This window comes from Quercus robur, chromosome 6 (genome assembly GCF_932294415.1).
Source record: "Quercus robur chromosome 6, dhQueRobu3.1, whole genome shotgun sequence".
In the NCBI taxonomy this organism is placed as follows: domain Eukaryota; kingdom Viridiplantae; phylum Streptophyta; class Magnoliopsida; order Fagales; family Fagaceae; genus Quercus; species Quercus robur.
The window spans coordinates 25,783,994-25,800,876 of NC_065539.1; the positions used below are offsets into that span (position 1 = coordinate 25,783,994).

At 36.0% G+C, this 16,883-nt stretch overlaps 1 protein-coding gene across 1 annotated transcript; it reads left to right on the forward strand.

The window, feature by feature from the left end:
* Positions 1-982: 982 nt before the first annotated feature.
* On the forward strand, positions 983-13,479 carry LOC126733378 (MACPF domain-containing protein At1g14780-like). The gene is made up of 8 exons (XM_050436651.1): positions 983-1,095; positions 1,463-1,859; positions 4,541-4,779; positions 8,848-9,046; positions 9,131-9,208; positions 9,302-9,485; positions 10,655-10,821; positions 12,570-13,479. Exons 2-8 carry the CDS (start codon positions 1,584-1,586, stop codon positions 13,275-13,277), a joined length of 1,851 nt encoding a protein of 616 aa, XP_050292608.1. The 5' UTR covers positions 983-1,095; positions 1,463-1,583; the 3' UTR covers positions 13,278-13,479.
* The last annotated feature ends 3,404 nt before the right edge of the window (positions 13,480-16,883 follow it).

A 16,883-nucleotide genomic window follows, 5' to 3' on the forward strand; every position in this document is an offset into this window, starting at 1 on the left:
TCCGAAACTCAGTGCAAATGTAAAGATGCAAACTTTGTAAGTAATTTATAACAAAGATGCAAACTCTGGCTTTGCTATCTTTTTGGAAATTATGCAATGTACCCAAACCAAGTTCTTATCACCGATATTAATCTCTTTGGTTTTCACGTTTGACTACAAAATCAAGAAAAAACTTAATTAGCACAGTAACTCACTTGACCCGATACATAGAAGTGGTTTTAATGAGAATGAGCCCACATACATTTAGCCACATGATGCAAAATTCAACTTCAATTTCAGATTCTAGACACATGGTACAAAATTAGAGTTCTAATTTGGAATTCAATTTCATACTCTCTCTGCTTCACCTATTATTTTATATATAGACTAAATGAAGTTATAGATTTGAGTGACTCTAAAAAAAATATGAAAAAAAGGTTATGGAATGAAAGGATAGTAGTTTATTATGGCTTGAACACGAGGTTGTGAGTCATGCATATTGAAGGCGATTCTTATTCCATTATTGACAATGGGTAAAATTAATATATCTTGAATGCCAGCTACTGTAATTTATGATAGTTATTAATGGCAGTGTTAGTGGTCGTGACATGATATGGGTGGACAACGGATGTATATAGTTTTTTTTTTTAAGGAAATGCATATATATATATATGTATATATTTATATATTAATCTTCTCCATACTAAGTAAAAAAAAAAAAAAAAATCTTCTCCATACATTTTAGGGTTAATTTATCATGTAGTTAAAACTTTTATACCATAATAAATTTGTTTAATTTATTGAGGAAAACAAAAAAATTAGAAGAAAAAGAAGATAAGTATTGAGGGGGGGAGGGAGACAGAAAGTAAAGCAGAGGTAGTTGGTAGTAGTGGGATGGGTTAGGTAGAAAGCAGTAGGTCATCAAGTTGACTTCAGAATCCAACGCTACGCTACCTTCTTCTTCTTCCTTCGTCAATTCCACGTGGGTCCTCCTCTCTCTCTCTCTCTCTCCTACGCCGTTTGAAATTTGAAAATTGAAAATTGAAAATTGTTACCCGGACCTAGTCCAAATACAATCCCATGCCATGAGTGACTCACACACTACTCCCTACTACGGTACTATTTATTTATTGAATGAAGGAATATATAATAACAATACATACAAATGCTTAATAGTAATATTATATTTAATTTAATTACTCCTACTAGTATTATTATTATTGAGAGAGATTTTTGTATCTCTTCTACTTTCTTTTTCTTTCTTCCAGGAAACTTCCTTTGAAAAACGAAAACCTATTTAAACCTCTCTCTCTCTCTCTCTCTCTCTCTCTCTCTCTCTTAATTAATAAACTCTACTACCCGCTCACGTTTCTTCCAATTATATATATATTTATACAAATAACGCCAGTAGTAGTGTCCAGTTTTTTTTATTTGATTTGATTTGATTTTATTATTATTATTATTATTATTATTTATTGGTTAGGTCAAAGAAAGCATGCATGAAGAATTGAAGATGGACCATGTTGAAAGTTTCTTTCTGTTCAACAGTATTATTTATAAACGCAAAGGTTGTTTTTCAGAGCTTTTGATTTGAGATAGCAGAGATGAAGGCGGAGGAGAAGAAGGAAGGGGTAGAAGTAGAAGTAGAAGTGGGCATTGAGATGAAGGCGATGGAGGCTTTGGGTAAAGGGTTCGATTTAACGAGTGATTTTAGGCTTAAGTTTGCCAAAGGGACTCAAAGGTTGGTAGTGGTGGATGAGTTTAACAACAGAGACATTCTCATTCCTGCTGGTCCCACCATTCCTGCTGTTCCTCTCGATATTCGTTGTGATAAAGGGGATCGACTTCGCTTCAAGTCCGATGTTCTTCAATTCAATCAGGTTCCCCCTTTTCTTATTCTTCATTTTTTTACTTTACTATCAAACCCCCCCCCCCCTTTTTTTATTTATTTTTTCTTAATTCTATATTTTCTGTAGGAGCCTTTTATGATTTTTATTTTTTTATATACACCCTTATATTTATACACTTTGCCTATTGATGAATCAAAGCTTCTTAATGTAATGATGTCAAATAGAATGTGATACGGAAAAGAGATTTAGCAGTAGATTTTGGTAGATGATGTTGAGTAGGCAGTCTAAAATGGTGTCAAGTAACAAGTAGTATCCAATCCTAAGAATTCTTGATTTGTCAAGCTATTATGGACTTTATCTGCAGTGAAATTTCTGGACTTCCTCTTTCAAATTGAACCTAAAGATATGAAATTCAGGTTTCATACAAATGGAAGCTTTTAATAGGACTTGATGAACTAGGTTGTAGATACTTCTAGGGATTTTCTGGTTTGATGCAATATACTGCAAACTGAAGAAGTTGTGGTAAAGGTTTTTGCTGAAGATAAAAATGTTTTCATGTGCTCGTAATAAGAAAGATACATGAAGCCATCTTTGGTGCACAGATATCGACCTCAGGTGGAACTTATTGTAGAAGATTAAATGTTTTGAACAAATTACAGACTGTGATTAATCATAGGAGCTTCTAATGAACTTTCAGCTGCAGAATAGAAAGTTGGATGAAATCCAAATCCCCAATAACTTTTTCAACAAATATGGGTATTAGGTATGTGTTATTAGTAGTCGTTTTATGGAGAATTGCCTGGGATTGTAAGATTTGGTAAAATGAGGAAAGCTTCATTCTTCACAATCATGGTTTGGGTTTGACTTTGATAGGAAAAGAGATTTTTATCCGAAGCATGTAGGGAGGTAATGACTAATGTGGTTGCATTTCTAATATCTTTACAAGTCTCATGCTTCCAAACGGGTTATTTGGAGATATTGTAGGCTTGTAGTAAGATGTGACATTGGTAAGGTGATGGTGGGAAGGAAATTCATTGGGTAAGTTGACAGCAAAAACCTTACAGGGAGAGAATATAAGATTTTTATTGCTTTATTCTAGTGCTTCCAGTTAAACACGAATGGAGGCTTCTTTCATTGATAGAATCTATAAAAATTTGAAATGCTTGTTTCCTGGTGAAGAATGCTAATGGAAGAGCTAAACCAGTGGTCTGGCAATGTCCATTGTTATTGGTACATCATAACTCCTAGCTTTTGATTAAAATCTAATGACTAATGAAAGTGAGAAAGATAATAACCTTACAAATTTGCAGAAGTTGGATTTAATAAGGATGATCTCTAATTATTGTGAAGCTTAAAGACATACCTACATTAGAGCCCAGAAAAACCTGCAATTTTCCTTTTGGTTTCTAACCACTTCTAGCCATCAAGATTCAATCTTTTTAAGCCCAATAAGCCCTTGCAACCTCTAAAACCTAATCCCTCATACCTTTTCGATCCTTTGGCCACTAAAATCTATCAAGAGAAGAAAGTAACCTAAAAGCCCTGTTGGTGCTGTCCTAGGTCATAAGGTCTCGATAAAACAACTTGACCCAAACTAAGTAGGCTATGTTTCTTGTAAAATTGAAAGAAAGAAGAGATTTTCCATGTGTACAGTACATGTCGATAGATGCTGGAAATTGTAGAGATGCCCGACAGTTAAAACTTATTAAACCTAATCTAATGCCAATAAACATAAATTTAAGACTTCCTGCTAACTGAAAAAGCCAACAGACTGCATTTATTAGATTGGACAAAAAAATTTTGTACCCTATTTTAAAGATGATTTGAAGTCAACCAATGAGCCTCTTGTATTCTGTGTCACTAAAAGCTGAAAGATATTGTATAAAGAACAATAAAAGAGTTAACTGCCTCTAGTTTTGAATTAGTATTGAAATGATTTCTCTGATTTTTTTTTTCTTTTAATAAGCGAAGGGTTTAAAATTGATTTTTTATTATCCAACAATAGGCAGGCTGTGATGTCTATTGTATTGCATCATTTATTGTATGACACAGTCAGTATGAAATGTCTGTGATATTTGTGTACATGATATATATCATTTTCCATGTGTTATCTTACCTTGAATCCAATGCAAATTGATATTATTTTATCATGACATCAGGCACAAATCTCAATATATGAATAACTTCATAATTTAAACATAAATTTGTATGGTAAGATGAAGGGTCCAGAAAACATTTCCTTGGTTTAAGATTTTCTTAAGAGAATGTTATAACCGGAGGCTACAAAGTAAAGAGTGAAAATGATAGTGCTAGATATATTTGGCTAATTTTGTACAAACTAAAATGATAATGCTAGAAAGATATGGCCGCTGTTTTTCAAATCAACCTGTCTTGCTGTTTGCTCATTTATTTATTTGACTTTGAAGCTGTGCCATTTTAAATTTGATATGACTGATCATATACATTTGGTTGCAAAATGTTATCACAGTAGTTACTGGCTGCTTATGGCATTTAATGTGAATATAATCTCTGGATCTAATGTGTCTTAGATTTTGATTAATTTTATAATTTGCTTGTAACTTTAAAAATATGACGAGATTTTGGGTGCCAGTGAGTTTTAATTTATATGATTTCGTGAAAATAATCTGAATTTTAAGCCTTATTTATGGCTAAGTTTCTACATGTTTCATTTCATTCTTTTTTTTTTGCAGATGTCTGAGTTGCTTAATCAGAAATCTTCAATACAAGGGAAAATTCCCTCAGGCTATCTTAATGCTATTTTTGAGTTAAGTGGCGACTGGTATCATGATGCTGCAGATACCAAATATCTTGCCTTTGATGGCTACTTCATCTCATTGTATTATCTGCATCTAACAGCATCTCCATTACTACTGCAAGATGACGTAAAGAAGTCTGTTCCATCTCGTTGGGATCCAGCTTCATTGTCTAGGTGGTTTTTCCAATCTTCAGTTCTATATAATTATCATTTGACACTAAAAACCTCTCATTTTGTATTAGAAATTGCACATATGATATGATGAAAAGCATTCACACACATGCATATGCACAAACTCTCTCTCTCTCTCTCTCGCGCGCGCACACACACACACACAGGTTTCTTTCATAAATGCTGAAGGTCAGGGTTGTAACTAGATTATCCCTTTAAGGATCCCACTTCAGTAGGACTGGCTTTGGGCAATTCCATTCTGATACCTGGGAACTCAGTAATATCATCTGACATAGGAAAAATTTAAGAAAATCTTGTCTACTTTTATTTGTGGTGGGCCTAGGGTTAGGGGAATTTGTTGATTTAAGGTTTAGGAATCCTTTTTATTATAAGTAATTTAAGGTGTTAGATATAGAAGAAACGCTGAGGCTTTGTAGAATTAATTAGAGTTTGAAGGGTTTGTGGCTATTTTGTAGGAGAATATGTGGTGTTAGGGTTTGATAAGAGGAAGGAAAAAGTTTAAATTTGGGTTGCAAAGGAGGAGGAAAACAGTGAATTTCTTTTAAATTTAATTTTTTTTAGGGACTGAACATTACCTTGAAAAGTACCTGTGAAAGAAGAAAAAGATCAAATGCTAAGGATACAAGTCTTTCATAAACCAAAAGACCCAATTTTCTATTCATTAACTCTCTTAATTGTTTTAATATTGTTGGAATAATGGTTAAATGATGAAATTCATTATTTGCCAAAGACTTAAGTTTTTGGGACATATGGGAGTTTATTATGGTATCATGGTCCATTGTCTTGAGTACCTTATTTCCACTCTACCTCCCATTTAAAAATTAAAAAATAGCCATGTGTTGGGCCCACACTTATTGAGGGATAGTTTGGCCCTCACATGAGGTGGAGTATTTGCATAATAGTTATTAAATTTATTATTTCCTAACAACTTAATTTTTGGACAAGCGGCAATTTATCAAGTATATTGAGACTCTTTCTTGTACTAGTAACATAAGATTCCTAATTTGATTACTAAACTTAAAACCTAATAAGGTAAATATTTTAGATGCACTTCAATTTCCAAAATACCTTTAATTCACTGAAATTGCATGTATTAGTTACTAAAATAAAAACCTAATAAGGTAAATATTTTAGACGCAAGCCAATGACCAAAATACCCTTAATTTGCAAGAATTGCAGAAATTATAGTTATGCCCATAATTATTAAAATAACAGTAACTTCTAAGTAAAAACACGAATTAAATTTTTTTTTTTTACCTCGAACATATATAACTAGATCTTTAAAATCATATGATGCATGCTTCAATTGAATTTCATACATTGATTTCATAAAATAAATCTTTAATGGACAAACTTGCAAAGTGGGGAAAAATTAATCTTCATTGGTATCATTCTCCCTCAGTTGGGAAAAAACTTGACCTCGAGTTTGAAGTTGTTTTAAGTATAGGAATTCTTGAGCTTGAGACTTACACCACCTCTTCGATCATTGTTAGAAGCATTATGCACAAAGAATCTTTCGTTTCTGTCATATCATTAAATTTATATGTAATCACAAATCAATGATTACAAGAGTCTTGAAAATAAGTCCATCCTTCATTTTGACTTGTATATTCAACTGTGTACTCATCTTGTCTCCAAGTTGAAGTAGGTTGAATTCTCGGATCTTCATTCAAGATAAAATTTGATACATGTAAAACTAATAATTATGGGATGTAGAAGAGTCTAGGAAGAAGAATATATTGATCCTCTTTTTTTGGTAGCTGAATACATTTTAGAAACATTTTCTTGATGCAGTTTGTTGCTCCTAAAGAATGAAAATCCTGATCACATTGGTTTTGACTGCCTAAGAAAACCACTGCATACTTGAAATCCTTTACTTATTTTGAATCGTGATTCTTTTTTAGCCCTCCTTTTGGTTTTTCAGGGCATCTTTTATGTCTGTAAGTTAAAGTTATGAAAAGTTATCATTTTGTTGAAATAACTAGTGCTTACATGTGGCAAATTCTATTTTTATTTTTGGTAAATTTGTTTAATGATTATGTTTTGTTGCCAACATACGGAAAACCCATGATTTTAGTTATAAATACTCTTTATTAATACTAAATATGCCACTTGAGGGAAAAAAAAAAGGTAAGAATCTTTAAACCTGTTTTTTAGCAGTAAAGGTTAAGGGGACTACACTCCCAGTGGATTGAACCTGTACTCTCCCTGTTGGGGAGAAATGAATGTACCATTAGAACAACATGGTTTGGTGTCAATTCAACAACTCTTAGAGATGGCATTGCAAAATCTATTGTTGGACTGGATTTCTATAGGAAAAAACTGCTTGGCAATCATAGCATAGTAGTGTCAGTGAAACCTCCTCAAGCTAACTTTGACTACTTCTTGCGTTCTCGAGATCTCATATTTCCTATTTCCCTAGAATTTTTATTTTTATTTTTTAAAATATCAGACACCTGATCTGCATATTTGACCCTAGAGAGCTCTTCCTAAACCCAAGCTGACTTTTGTGAAATTTATGGTTCTATAGGAAAACCAAACAAAGAAGAAATTAAGAACATATATATTGATAAATTTCCATTAATTGCAAAAGTAAAAGCTGATAGGAAATGGTGAATTTAATTACTTAATTATTATTCTAATACTCCCCCAAATGTGTGGCTTAGACTCTCCTTCAATAACTAGAGCTCAATATGTGGAGTTTTTAATTTTTTAATGGGAGGTAGAGTGAAGACAGAGTTCAAACTCAAGACCACCTGCTCTGATATCATGGTAAATTACCACTTGTCCCATAGAACATAAGCTAATAGGAAAAGGTGAATATATTGACTTAACCATTATTCAAAAAGTTATAATTTCATTGGCCATAGGATGTACTTCATCTCCAAATATGGGAGTTCACAAATGGCATGTATTTTAATGAAACAAAATATACGTAAAAATCTTCCTAAAATTCCCTAAGGTGGACTACGAAAGGTCATTTTTTTTTTTTAAGTGGGTTCAAATTCAAGAGTAATATGAGAAGTTAAATTGATAAATGCTTCAATTTTAAGAAACTTCCATATGTTTTGGGATAGCCTGAAAAGGAAACAACCCCATCTATTTTATTAGGACAGTGGGAGTATTTTTATATCTCATCAAGATTCCTTTGAACAAATTCTAGTACTTAAGATTTCCATGCTCCTGCTTAGCTATAAATATTTCCTCATACTATTCAAGAAGTCAGATGTTTTCCTTCATAAAAATTTTCATGTTGTGTATCCTCAAATCTTCTTTATTATATGTGAAATCATGACAGTAGCACAAGCACAAATGAGGGGTTCTATGCATTAACCAAAGTCATGGCGGTGAAGATATTATTGTTCCAGTTCCACTGTTCAAACTCTTTATGTTTCTCAAATGAGGGGACTTACATGATAAACTTTTACATATTCTTAGCACAATCACATTTTGTTTGGAGCTAAATGGTCGTACTTAGGGCACAAAACTCCAACTTTTACGGGTTTGGTAGAGGTGATTAGTAGGCAGCCTTACAACCAATTTTATTTTGAAAAGGCTGATTCCCATACTCGAACTTGCAACCTGTTGCTTTTGGTGCATTTGTCATCACACCAAAGCTCAACCTCTAATTTGACCTAATTGGTAAAAAAGGAAAATTAAAGGTAATAAAAAACTAAGGATCCCCCTCTCCCTTGTTTTAGGAAGAAGCCATTTTTTTGTTGTCCTCTAATTTGGGAAAATGTGTTAAGTTGAGCTGAAGGGGAAAAACTGGAAAACAGAATATGATAAAGACGTTTTAGCCCAGCTTTCAGTGTTAGTTGGACTTTACCTGTTTGGATATTCTTTTCTTTCTATTACTTTTACCTGTTTTTGTATCTGTGTTGGGGAAAGGTGGAGGTGTGGGGGAGAGAATGGAATCTGAGTATTCCAAATGTCAGGCTGACTAGTCTGTGAGATATTTTTGTTGGTCCTCAAATCATGTGGGACATTGGGTCATGCTTGACCTTGGGTTGCTGTCTTATATGGACACTGATCAATTTTATTAGGCAGATTCATCCAGACATATGGGACACACATAATAGTAGGAATGGCTGTTGGAGGTCAAGATTTAGTTTGTGTTAAGCAGAAGCCTTCATCAACAATTCCTCCTGCTGATCTAAGAAGACATTTGGAAGATCTTGGAGATTTTCTATTTTCAGATGGAAGCCCTTCACTAATGCAGATGAAAACAAGAGATGGCAAACAGAAAGTATTGTGCTTCATCTTGTTATTTCATGTTGTAAATTTATAGAATATACTGTATATGATTAATGAATGTGAATTAATGCTCTAGGTTCCTGAGCTTTTTAATCGTGTATTACAATCAAACACAATGCAGTTGACCAGTATTTCAGAAACATCAAGCAAGGATGTAAGCCAACAACTCAAGAAAATCTAGTATATATTATGGATAAAAATTATGGGCAATGGATATATTATATTTTTTATTTTAAACTTGGAACAGGGCCTCAGTATTGTTTGTTCGAAAAGGGGAGGGGATGTGTTCGTGCACGGTCACTCCAATTGGCTCCAGACTGTGCCTGCTAAACCTGAAGCAATCCTGTTCAAGTTTGTTCCTATTACTTCTCTTCTGACTGGGATTTCAGGCAGTGGTTATCTTAGTCATGCAATCAACTTGTATCTTCGCTGTAAGTGCTCTAGTTCAAGCCAATGGAATAGAAATAAATATTAAGTTCCATGGATTTTCACCATCCATTGCCCACTTAAAATTGTTACATAACTCACTTGTGATTGTTTCTAGTTGAAATTTCTGTTTCAATAGTTAAAAATGTATATTGGCTGGGTGATGCAGGATCTTTTAGAATTCAGCACTATACTAGGTTTTTTAATGAGTTTTGGGTAAGGATTGATGTTTAATGGTTTTAGGTTAGAAAAGAATGAATATTGATGGCTGTTTTGGGGCTGAAACAGAGAATAAAACAGTAAATAAGAAAGATAAAACACTGGGCAATCACACCTAGGTCTTCCTAAGTCATCACACTTAGGAAGGAGAAGGCAATCACACTGTCAAGGCTTAAATAAGCTGCTGGAATTTTATTAATCAATCACTAATGAATTAACATTGACTACAATGGAGCATAGAGGCTATTGTTAATCCCTTAGAAGGACAATTAATAAAAAAGACTTAATAGCTCCCAAACCAAAAAGGAGGACTCGAAACATAAAGTAAGACTCATGGGCCTTTGGTACAGCCAAGGACAGCATGTTCCAGATTTCTATAAATTACCAAATTACCCTTATTCTAAAATTAGAGTAAGCAAGGTCCCAAGAGAGTGCCCCATCATCCGAAACATCCCAAATTAAGGCTTGAGCACTAGAACCAGCTTTTCCTCGCCTCTTAAAGGTCTTCAAAGTGGGCTGCCACTTATGTTCCCCATCACTGGTACTGCCAGAGAATGTATACAAAATTTGAGAACTTCTATAACATCTTGATGGGAAGATAGAAACTCAACCGTACTGGCAAAAGGGAAAGAAGGAAAAAAAATGTTATTAGCTTATATTGTTATGTCAAAGAATATTGACAAGAGATTGTTACAATGATAAGAGACAAGATTGGCTTGTCTTCCCCAGAGGACTGACTTTTGGTTGATGTCTAAAATCCACCTGGATATTATGAATGAGTAGAATTCATTCCAGTATGGCTTTGTAAAGTGTCATAGTACCTTTTCTTTGTTGAGTTCCTAATTACATTTTTCCATCTCCTCACTATCTTTGTATTGAAATATTATGTAATAGTAGAGCTTTGACTTGTTGTAAATCATTAAGTGGAGCTTTGATTCACTCATTCTCTTTTCAGACAAGCCCTCTCCAGAGGATTTACAGCACTTCTTGGAGTTTCAAGTTCCCAGGCAATGGGCACCTATGTTTTGTGAGCTGCCTCTTGGGCATCAACGGAGAAAGGCTTCTTGCCCTCTCCTGCAGTTTAGTTTCCTGGGTCCTAAGATTTATGTCAGCTCTACCCAGGTACTGTCTCTCACCCTATATATATGTTTGTCCATCAGCACATGTGCCCTTGTTCTGTCAGACTCTTTTTCCGACATTTATATGGGTTAGTCAGTTATTAGGTCTTGAATTTTTCTTAAAATTAATCCACATAATGTTCAATACAATTTGGAAACAAAGGAGATACATAGAGCTTAAAAGCAAAACTTTTTCTTTTTCTAGATGAAATTTTTGTTCATTCTTATTTTACAAATTATAGGTTTTTATTAGAGTAAGAGAGATGCATACACACACGCACACGCACACGCACACGCACACGCACACGGTTTTGATGTTGCTAATGAGTCATAGATTTCTTGTGCTGCATAATATCTAGAGATGACCTAGGGGTCATATGGATGCAAAACCTCTTTAAATATCATGTATTTCAATTTTGGGCTGTTGCTGATGAGATTAGTTATAGACTTCTTTCATTTCCTAATTTTCCTGTAACAAGTCCTAGCCTGGCTATAGCTTTTTGATGAGTGACTTTCTTGTCATTAATCCCTTCCTTTCATTTATTTTTTATAAGTAAAATAACTTCATCAGAAAAAAGGAGACATGAAAGATGGAAATTACCATAAAAAATCCTAAAATATATACTCTCTCTCTCTCTCCAAATTGTCCATATTACAAACAAAGGAAGAACCTTCCAAATTTTTTATATTCTCATGACAACCAAAGTTTTTGAGTCAACTTTCTAGCAGCTGAATCAGAATCTATGGCATCACTCAAGAGATGCCAAATATGGAAAACTCAAACAACCAAATTTTTCTTGCCATTTAACAATGTGGTAAAAGATGATCAGCATTTTATGTTCTTTTGTTTAAATAAAATTGATGTGAGTACAAACCACATGCTTCTTGGATTGTAGTTAGTAAATTAAATTCTAGGGTTTGCACGGACTTGGGTATGCACATCAGATGCAGTTTATGTCCGACTATGGGATTCGTTTATATTTAAGAGATATTTAGCATGTTCTTGAAAGCCATAACCTTACTCATGTCTTGTTGTGTAGATATAGATAGGTGAAGCAGAGGGTCTAAGTAAATAAAGGCCTTATAAGTTAATTGAGCTTGACTCTCTTCCATGAATTGTTATAATGCCACCAGCCCTTATGGTAATTCTTTTATAATTAAAATTTTGAACAATGTATTAGTGATTTGTCCCATGAGTTAGCTATGAGTTATGCATGTTTCCTGAATACTACCTCAACATTTTGGTTTATTCATAGCTGAAAAAAAAAAAAAACAAAAAATGTTGAAGGACAGGACCATAACCAAGCTATCCCTCCCTGGACCCAAATTTGGTGGGACCAGCACTTGGTACTGATCCTATACTTGTGAGAACAAATAGGGTTGCCCACTATGGGCCAGGCTTGGGAGCAAGCAACTAGCCTCAAGACCTAGTGTAGAGAACAGAGGATCTCCTGTTAGTGTTACTGACAATAGGATGTCTAAATTCTTTAGGTCTCTAATGAGGTTCACTTTTACGCTACTTCTATTCTACTGTGGCTCATTAACAGTGGGATTACTATTTGTATGAGCTGAGCAATATAAAATTGCATTTGTTTTGGTACATTATAAGTGGGGGAGGGGGAATTCAAACTAGGATGTCTCCATGGGAAAATATTAGGAAATGTCATTTGACCTAAAAGTCATTGGCATAAAATAGTGGTCGTTAATTATGGTGTTTTTAAGTTTATAGGTATATTTTCAATACCATTTCAGGTTTCAACTGGAAAAAAACCGGTGGTTGGCCTGCGCTTGTACTTAGAAGGAAAGAAAAGCAACCAGTTGGCATTACATTTGCAGCATCTCTCAAGCCTTCCAAATACGATGACCCTTTCATCGGATACGATAACCACAAACAAGCCATTTCTGTGGCGAGGCTCTGATGATCATGAGCTTAGTGACCAATTCCTAGAACCAGTCAAATGGAAGAGATTCTCAAATGTGTGCACAGCAGTGGTTAAGTATGATCCAAACTGGCTGCAGGGAGATTTAAGTGGTGTTTATATTGTGACTGGTGCTCAGCTTCTTAGTAAAGGGCAGTGGCCCAAAACAGTACTTCACCTACGTCTTCTTTATATGCACTTACCTAATTGCTCCATCCGCAAGACAGAGTGGGCTGCTGCACCTGAAGGTTCTCGCAAGTCAAATTTCCTCACGAATCTGAGCACAACATTTACATTCACTCAGCGGACCGTTACTAATACACAACAGCAGACTCCTAATGCACTTAACTCTGGTGTATATCCGAATGGCCCACCAATACCAGTTCATTCTACAAAGCTACTTAAATATGTGGAAACAGCTGAGGTGGTGCGAGGACCCCATGATGCTCCAGGGCATTGGTTGGTAACAGCTGCTAAGCTAGTGACCCAGGGTGGGAAGATTGGTTTGCATGTAAAGTTTGCTCTATTAGACTATTGGTGAATTATAGTTATCATTGTACAGATAGAGGGAAAGTTGAATTGTCATTGGTTTTATTGGTTGATTTGTCGATCAAAGAAATTTTGGAACTGAATATAACAGTTAGAATTGCTATAACATGTCATTGTACAGAAAGTTACACCAGAGTGGCTATTATGTTGGTTGATTTCGACGATTTTGTATTCTATTAGTCAGTTCAGCTTTTGATTTTTATAGTTGTATCGGCATTGTAAATTTGTAATGTTGGCATCTTCCAGATAGTCATGCGCGTGCATGGATATTTTACTTGCTATATTTTTGGAGGCTCCTTTATTTTGAAATAAATGGATTGAGTTTTATTATGTGATCAATAATTTACATAAATGTAAATGGTTATAATTAAGATTTTTTTTAATCGCAGATGACATGACAAAATCTGATCATTTTCATTTGATAATGAATATATAAAATAAAATGTTAAGATAATTATGATAAAATCAAACAACATTGAAGTGGCAACAGCTCTCGAATGCCAAACAAGCTATACGCCTTGTTCAGGTCCTTGGGGGTTTTGTTTTTGTTTTTGTTTTTTCAGGTCAATAGGTCATGTGAAGTGAAGGTGGGCATTGTGGAACTGTATGGCATGCTTTTAGTACGTCAGAGTATGTCATGCAAGAAAGAAAAACTTGTATTCAACATCGTCTTTGATCCTTGATTAGGACACTAATACAAGCTCCTTTAAATGTTTGACATCACAATCTAAAGCTTGTTGCCTTCCCTAAAAAGTGAATATTAAAATGCTAGAGGGTATTTTTAAGTAACCCCTTAGCTCTGGCTTGTTTTAGAAAAAAAAGTATCTTATGAGATTGATTTATAGAGGACTCCTCGATCCTCTCATACACACTTGTAGGACCCACTATTGTGAGAGATAGTTCATAAACCACTCTCATACGATAAATTTTTTTTCTCCATCTCTCTCTGTAATTGTTACTTTTTTATATATAACTAGCTTGTAACTTCATGCATATGTATGGATACACTTAAAGATATACAATAAAATGCATATTATAATTCTTATATATATATATATATATATATATGTGGGGGCTATGGCCCAAAGTAACGAGTTGGGCATTGGGCCTGTCCGAGAACGCTAGCCCGTCCGAGGAGGCAACGTGGCTTAGGTGATCCATGTTAAGCCTTATCACAGGAAACAAAGAGAAAAGGTCCGAGGAGGAATTCCTCCTCGAACACTGAAAATCCAAAGTGGAGGTATGTCCAAGCCATTGAAGTGCATCCCCTAAATAAGTGAAAAGGAAGAAAACACAAAATATCTAAGCAAAAGTTGCCACCACCACATTAAATGCACTACAACTACTTTTCTGGCCGCATTAATGTGGAGAAGACCCCTGAACAGTGTTACCTTGGCTACCACAACTCACAAAAGACTGAAAGAGGTGTGTGATGGGATAGGTGCTCAAGTAGAGGCTTGGATGATCAACAAGTGTAAAGCCCAGATGATAAGGAAGAGCGTATATAACGTATAGAAGCCCCCATAAGGAAAGAGGGAGAGAGGGAGGAGAGAATACTATAGCGTGTAAAAGAATCCTAAAGTAGTGATCTATATTCATAAATGAAATTCTGTGTCTTCTCGGACCGGAGGTTATTTCATCATAACAGCTTTTGTTCTTGTTTGTGTGTTACTTAATCTCATGCTAACCTCTACTTAACTTATCCAAATCTAGTTCTTTGACCCCTACTCTACAAATTTCATTGCTTTTTGAGCCAGGATTCCATACAGTGCGGGCCTGGGTTCCAAATTTTTGTCCTTACAATTGGCGTCGTCTGTGGGAAGAACTTGAGTATTAGTAAGTACGACGGTTAAGCATGGCAGGATCAAGTCCAGACCAAGAAAATCCACGCCAAGCTGACCCTCAGCAGACAGAACCTATTGGGCCTCAGTGGCAAAATAATCCTCCCTACCCTGAGCAAAATCTAGGCAATGGAAGGAACCGAGAAGGAAGCGTACATACTACTCAGACGAGCCAAAGCCACTCCCAAGTAGACAGTTGCATATCCCAAAGGCGAAACAACTATCAGGCCATGCAGCGAGAGATAGACGACTTGAAAAAGAAGTTGCACCGTGCACAGCAAAAGCGGTCCCCTTCTAGCTCAGACACATCCTCTAATGAGGAAGAGGATGTCAGTTACAGGCGGAGATCAAGAACTCCCCCAAGTGAAACCTTTTCCTATGAGAATGAGCAGCGCCCTGAACGAAGACATCAGAGCCCATCTAGTAAGGGTTTGGGTAATGATGCCATGAACAAAGTACTGGATCAGATCTCTAGATCACACTTCGCGCATAGAATAGAAGGGGCTAAACTACCACGGCGTTTCCATCAACTTACGTTTACCATTCACAATGGCCGAACAGACCCTGTGGAGCATGTGAACCAGTTTAACCAAAGAATGGCTATCCATTCTCGAAATGAGGGTCTGATGTGCAAAGTTTTTCCATCTAGCCTGAGACCCGTGGCGATGAGATGGTTTAACAGCTTGAAGACGAACTCCATAGATTCCTATAAGCAGCTCACTCAAGTTTTTTGCTCTTGCTTTATTATGAACAGCAGGGTCCCTCGGCCCCTGAGTTCGTTATTATCATTGTCTATACACGAAGGGAAAAACTTAAAGGCGTATTCGGATAGGTATTGGGAGATGTATAACGAGATGGATGAAAACCATGATGAAGTCGCCATCAGCACGTTTAAAAGTGGTCTCCCCACTGAGCACAGTTTAAGGAAGTCTCTAACTGGTAAACCCGTTACCAGCGTTCGCCAACTGATAGACAGGATTGACAAATACAAAAGGGTGGAAGAGGACCAGCTACAAGGGAAAGGAAATGAGAAGATCATCCCTCATAAAGGGAATGATTACAGGTCGGAACGATATAACAGTAACTAGCCGAGAAGGGATTTTTCGAGACAAGTTGGACAAACCAACATGCAAGTGGTTAATGCCATATTCAGAGAGCCGGTGCAACAGGTTCTGGAGAAAGTAAAAAATGAGCCTTTCTTCAAATGGCTGAGTAAAATGGCCGGAGACTCCTTAAAGCGCAATCAGAACCTGTATTGTCATTATCATCAAGACCACGGGCATACCACTGAGGATTGTAGGAATCTATTGAATCACCTGGATCAGTTAGTCCGAGAAGGAAAATTACGCCACCTCCTACACCCTTCCAGCGGTCATCTGGGCCAGGCAGTTCAAGAGACCTCCCATAGGGACGATACATGTCACGATACATGTCATCCTCGCCGCTCCGGGAAGGACCGGCTCTTTTCTTTCCAAGGTGCTGTCTGTAGCTCGGCTCTCCCCTGAGGATGGTGAGAAGGAGTCCAAAAGATCCAAAAAGGGAAACTCACCTGTGCTGGGGTTCTCGATCGAGGATAAGATTGGAACCATCCAACCTCATGACGATGCTTCAATAGTTATGCTAAGGATTGGAGGGTTCGACGTGAAGAGAGTACTGGTAAACCCGGGCAGTGTTGTGGAAGTGATGTACCCTGATCTGTACAAGGGGCTAAACCTAAAGCTCGAGGACTTAGTGACTCTCCTCTTGTAAGTTTCGAA

Excerpts from the sequence above, each read along its gene's own strand:
- LOC126733378 (XM_050436651.1), top strand. The coding sequence starts at position 1,584 with ATGAAGGCGGAGGAGAAGAAGGAAGGGGTAGAAGTAGAAGTAGAAGTG. Across the intron at positions 1,860-4,540 it reads ATGTTCTTCAATTCAATCAG|ATGTCTGAGTTGCTTAATCA; the intron begins GTTCCCCCTTTT and ends TTTTTTTTGCAG. Across the intron at positions 9,209-9,301 it reads CAGAAACATCAAGCAAGGAT|GGCCTCAGTATTGTTTGTTC; the intron begins GTAAGCCAACAA and ends AACTTGGAACAG.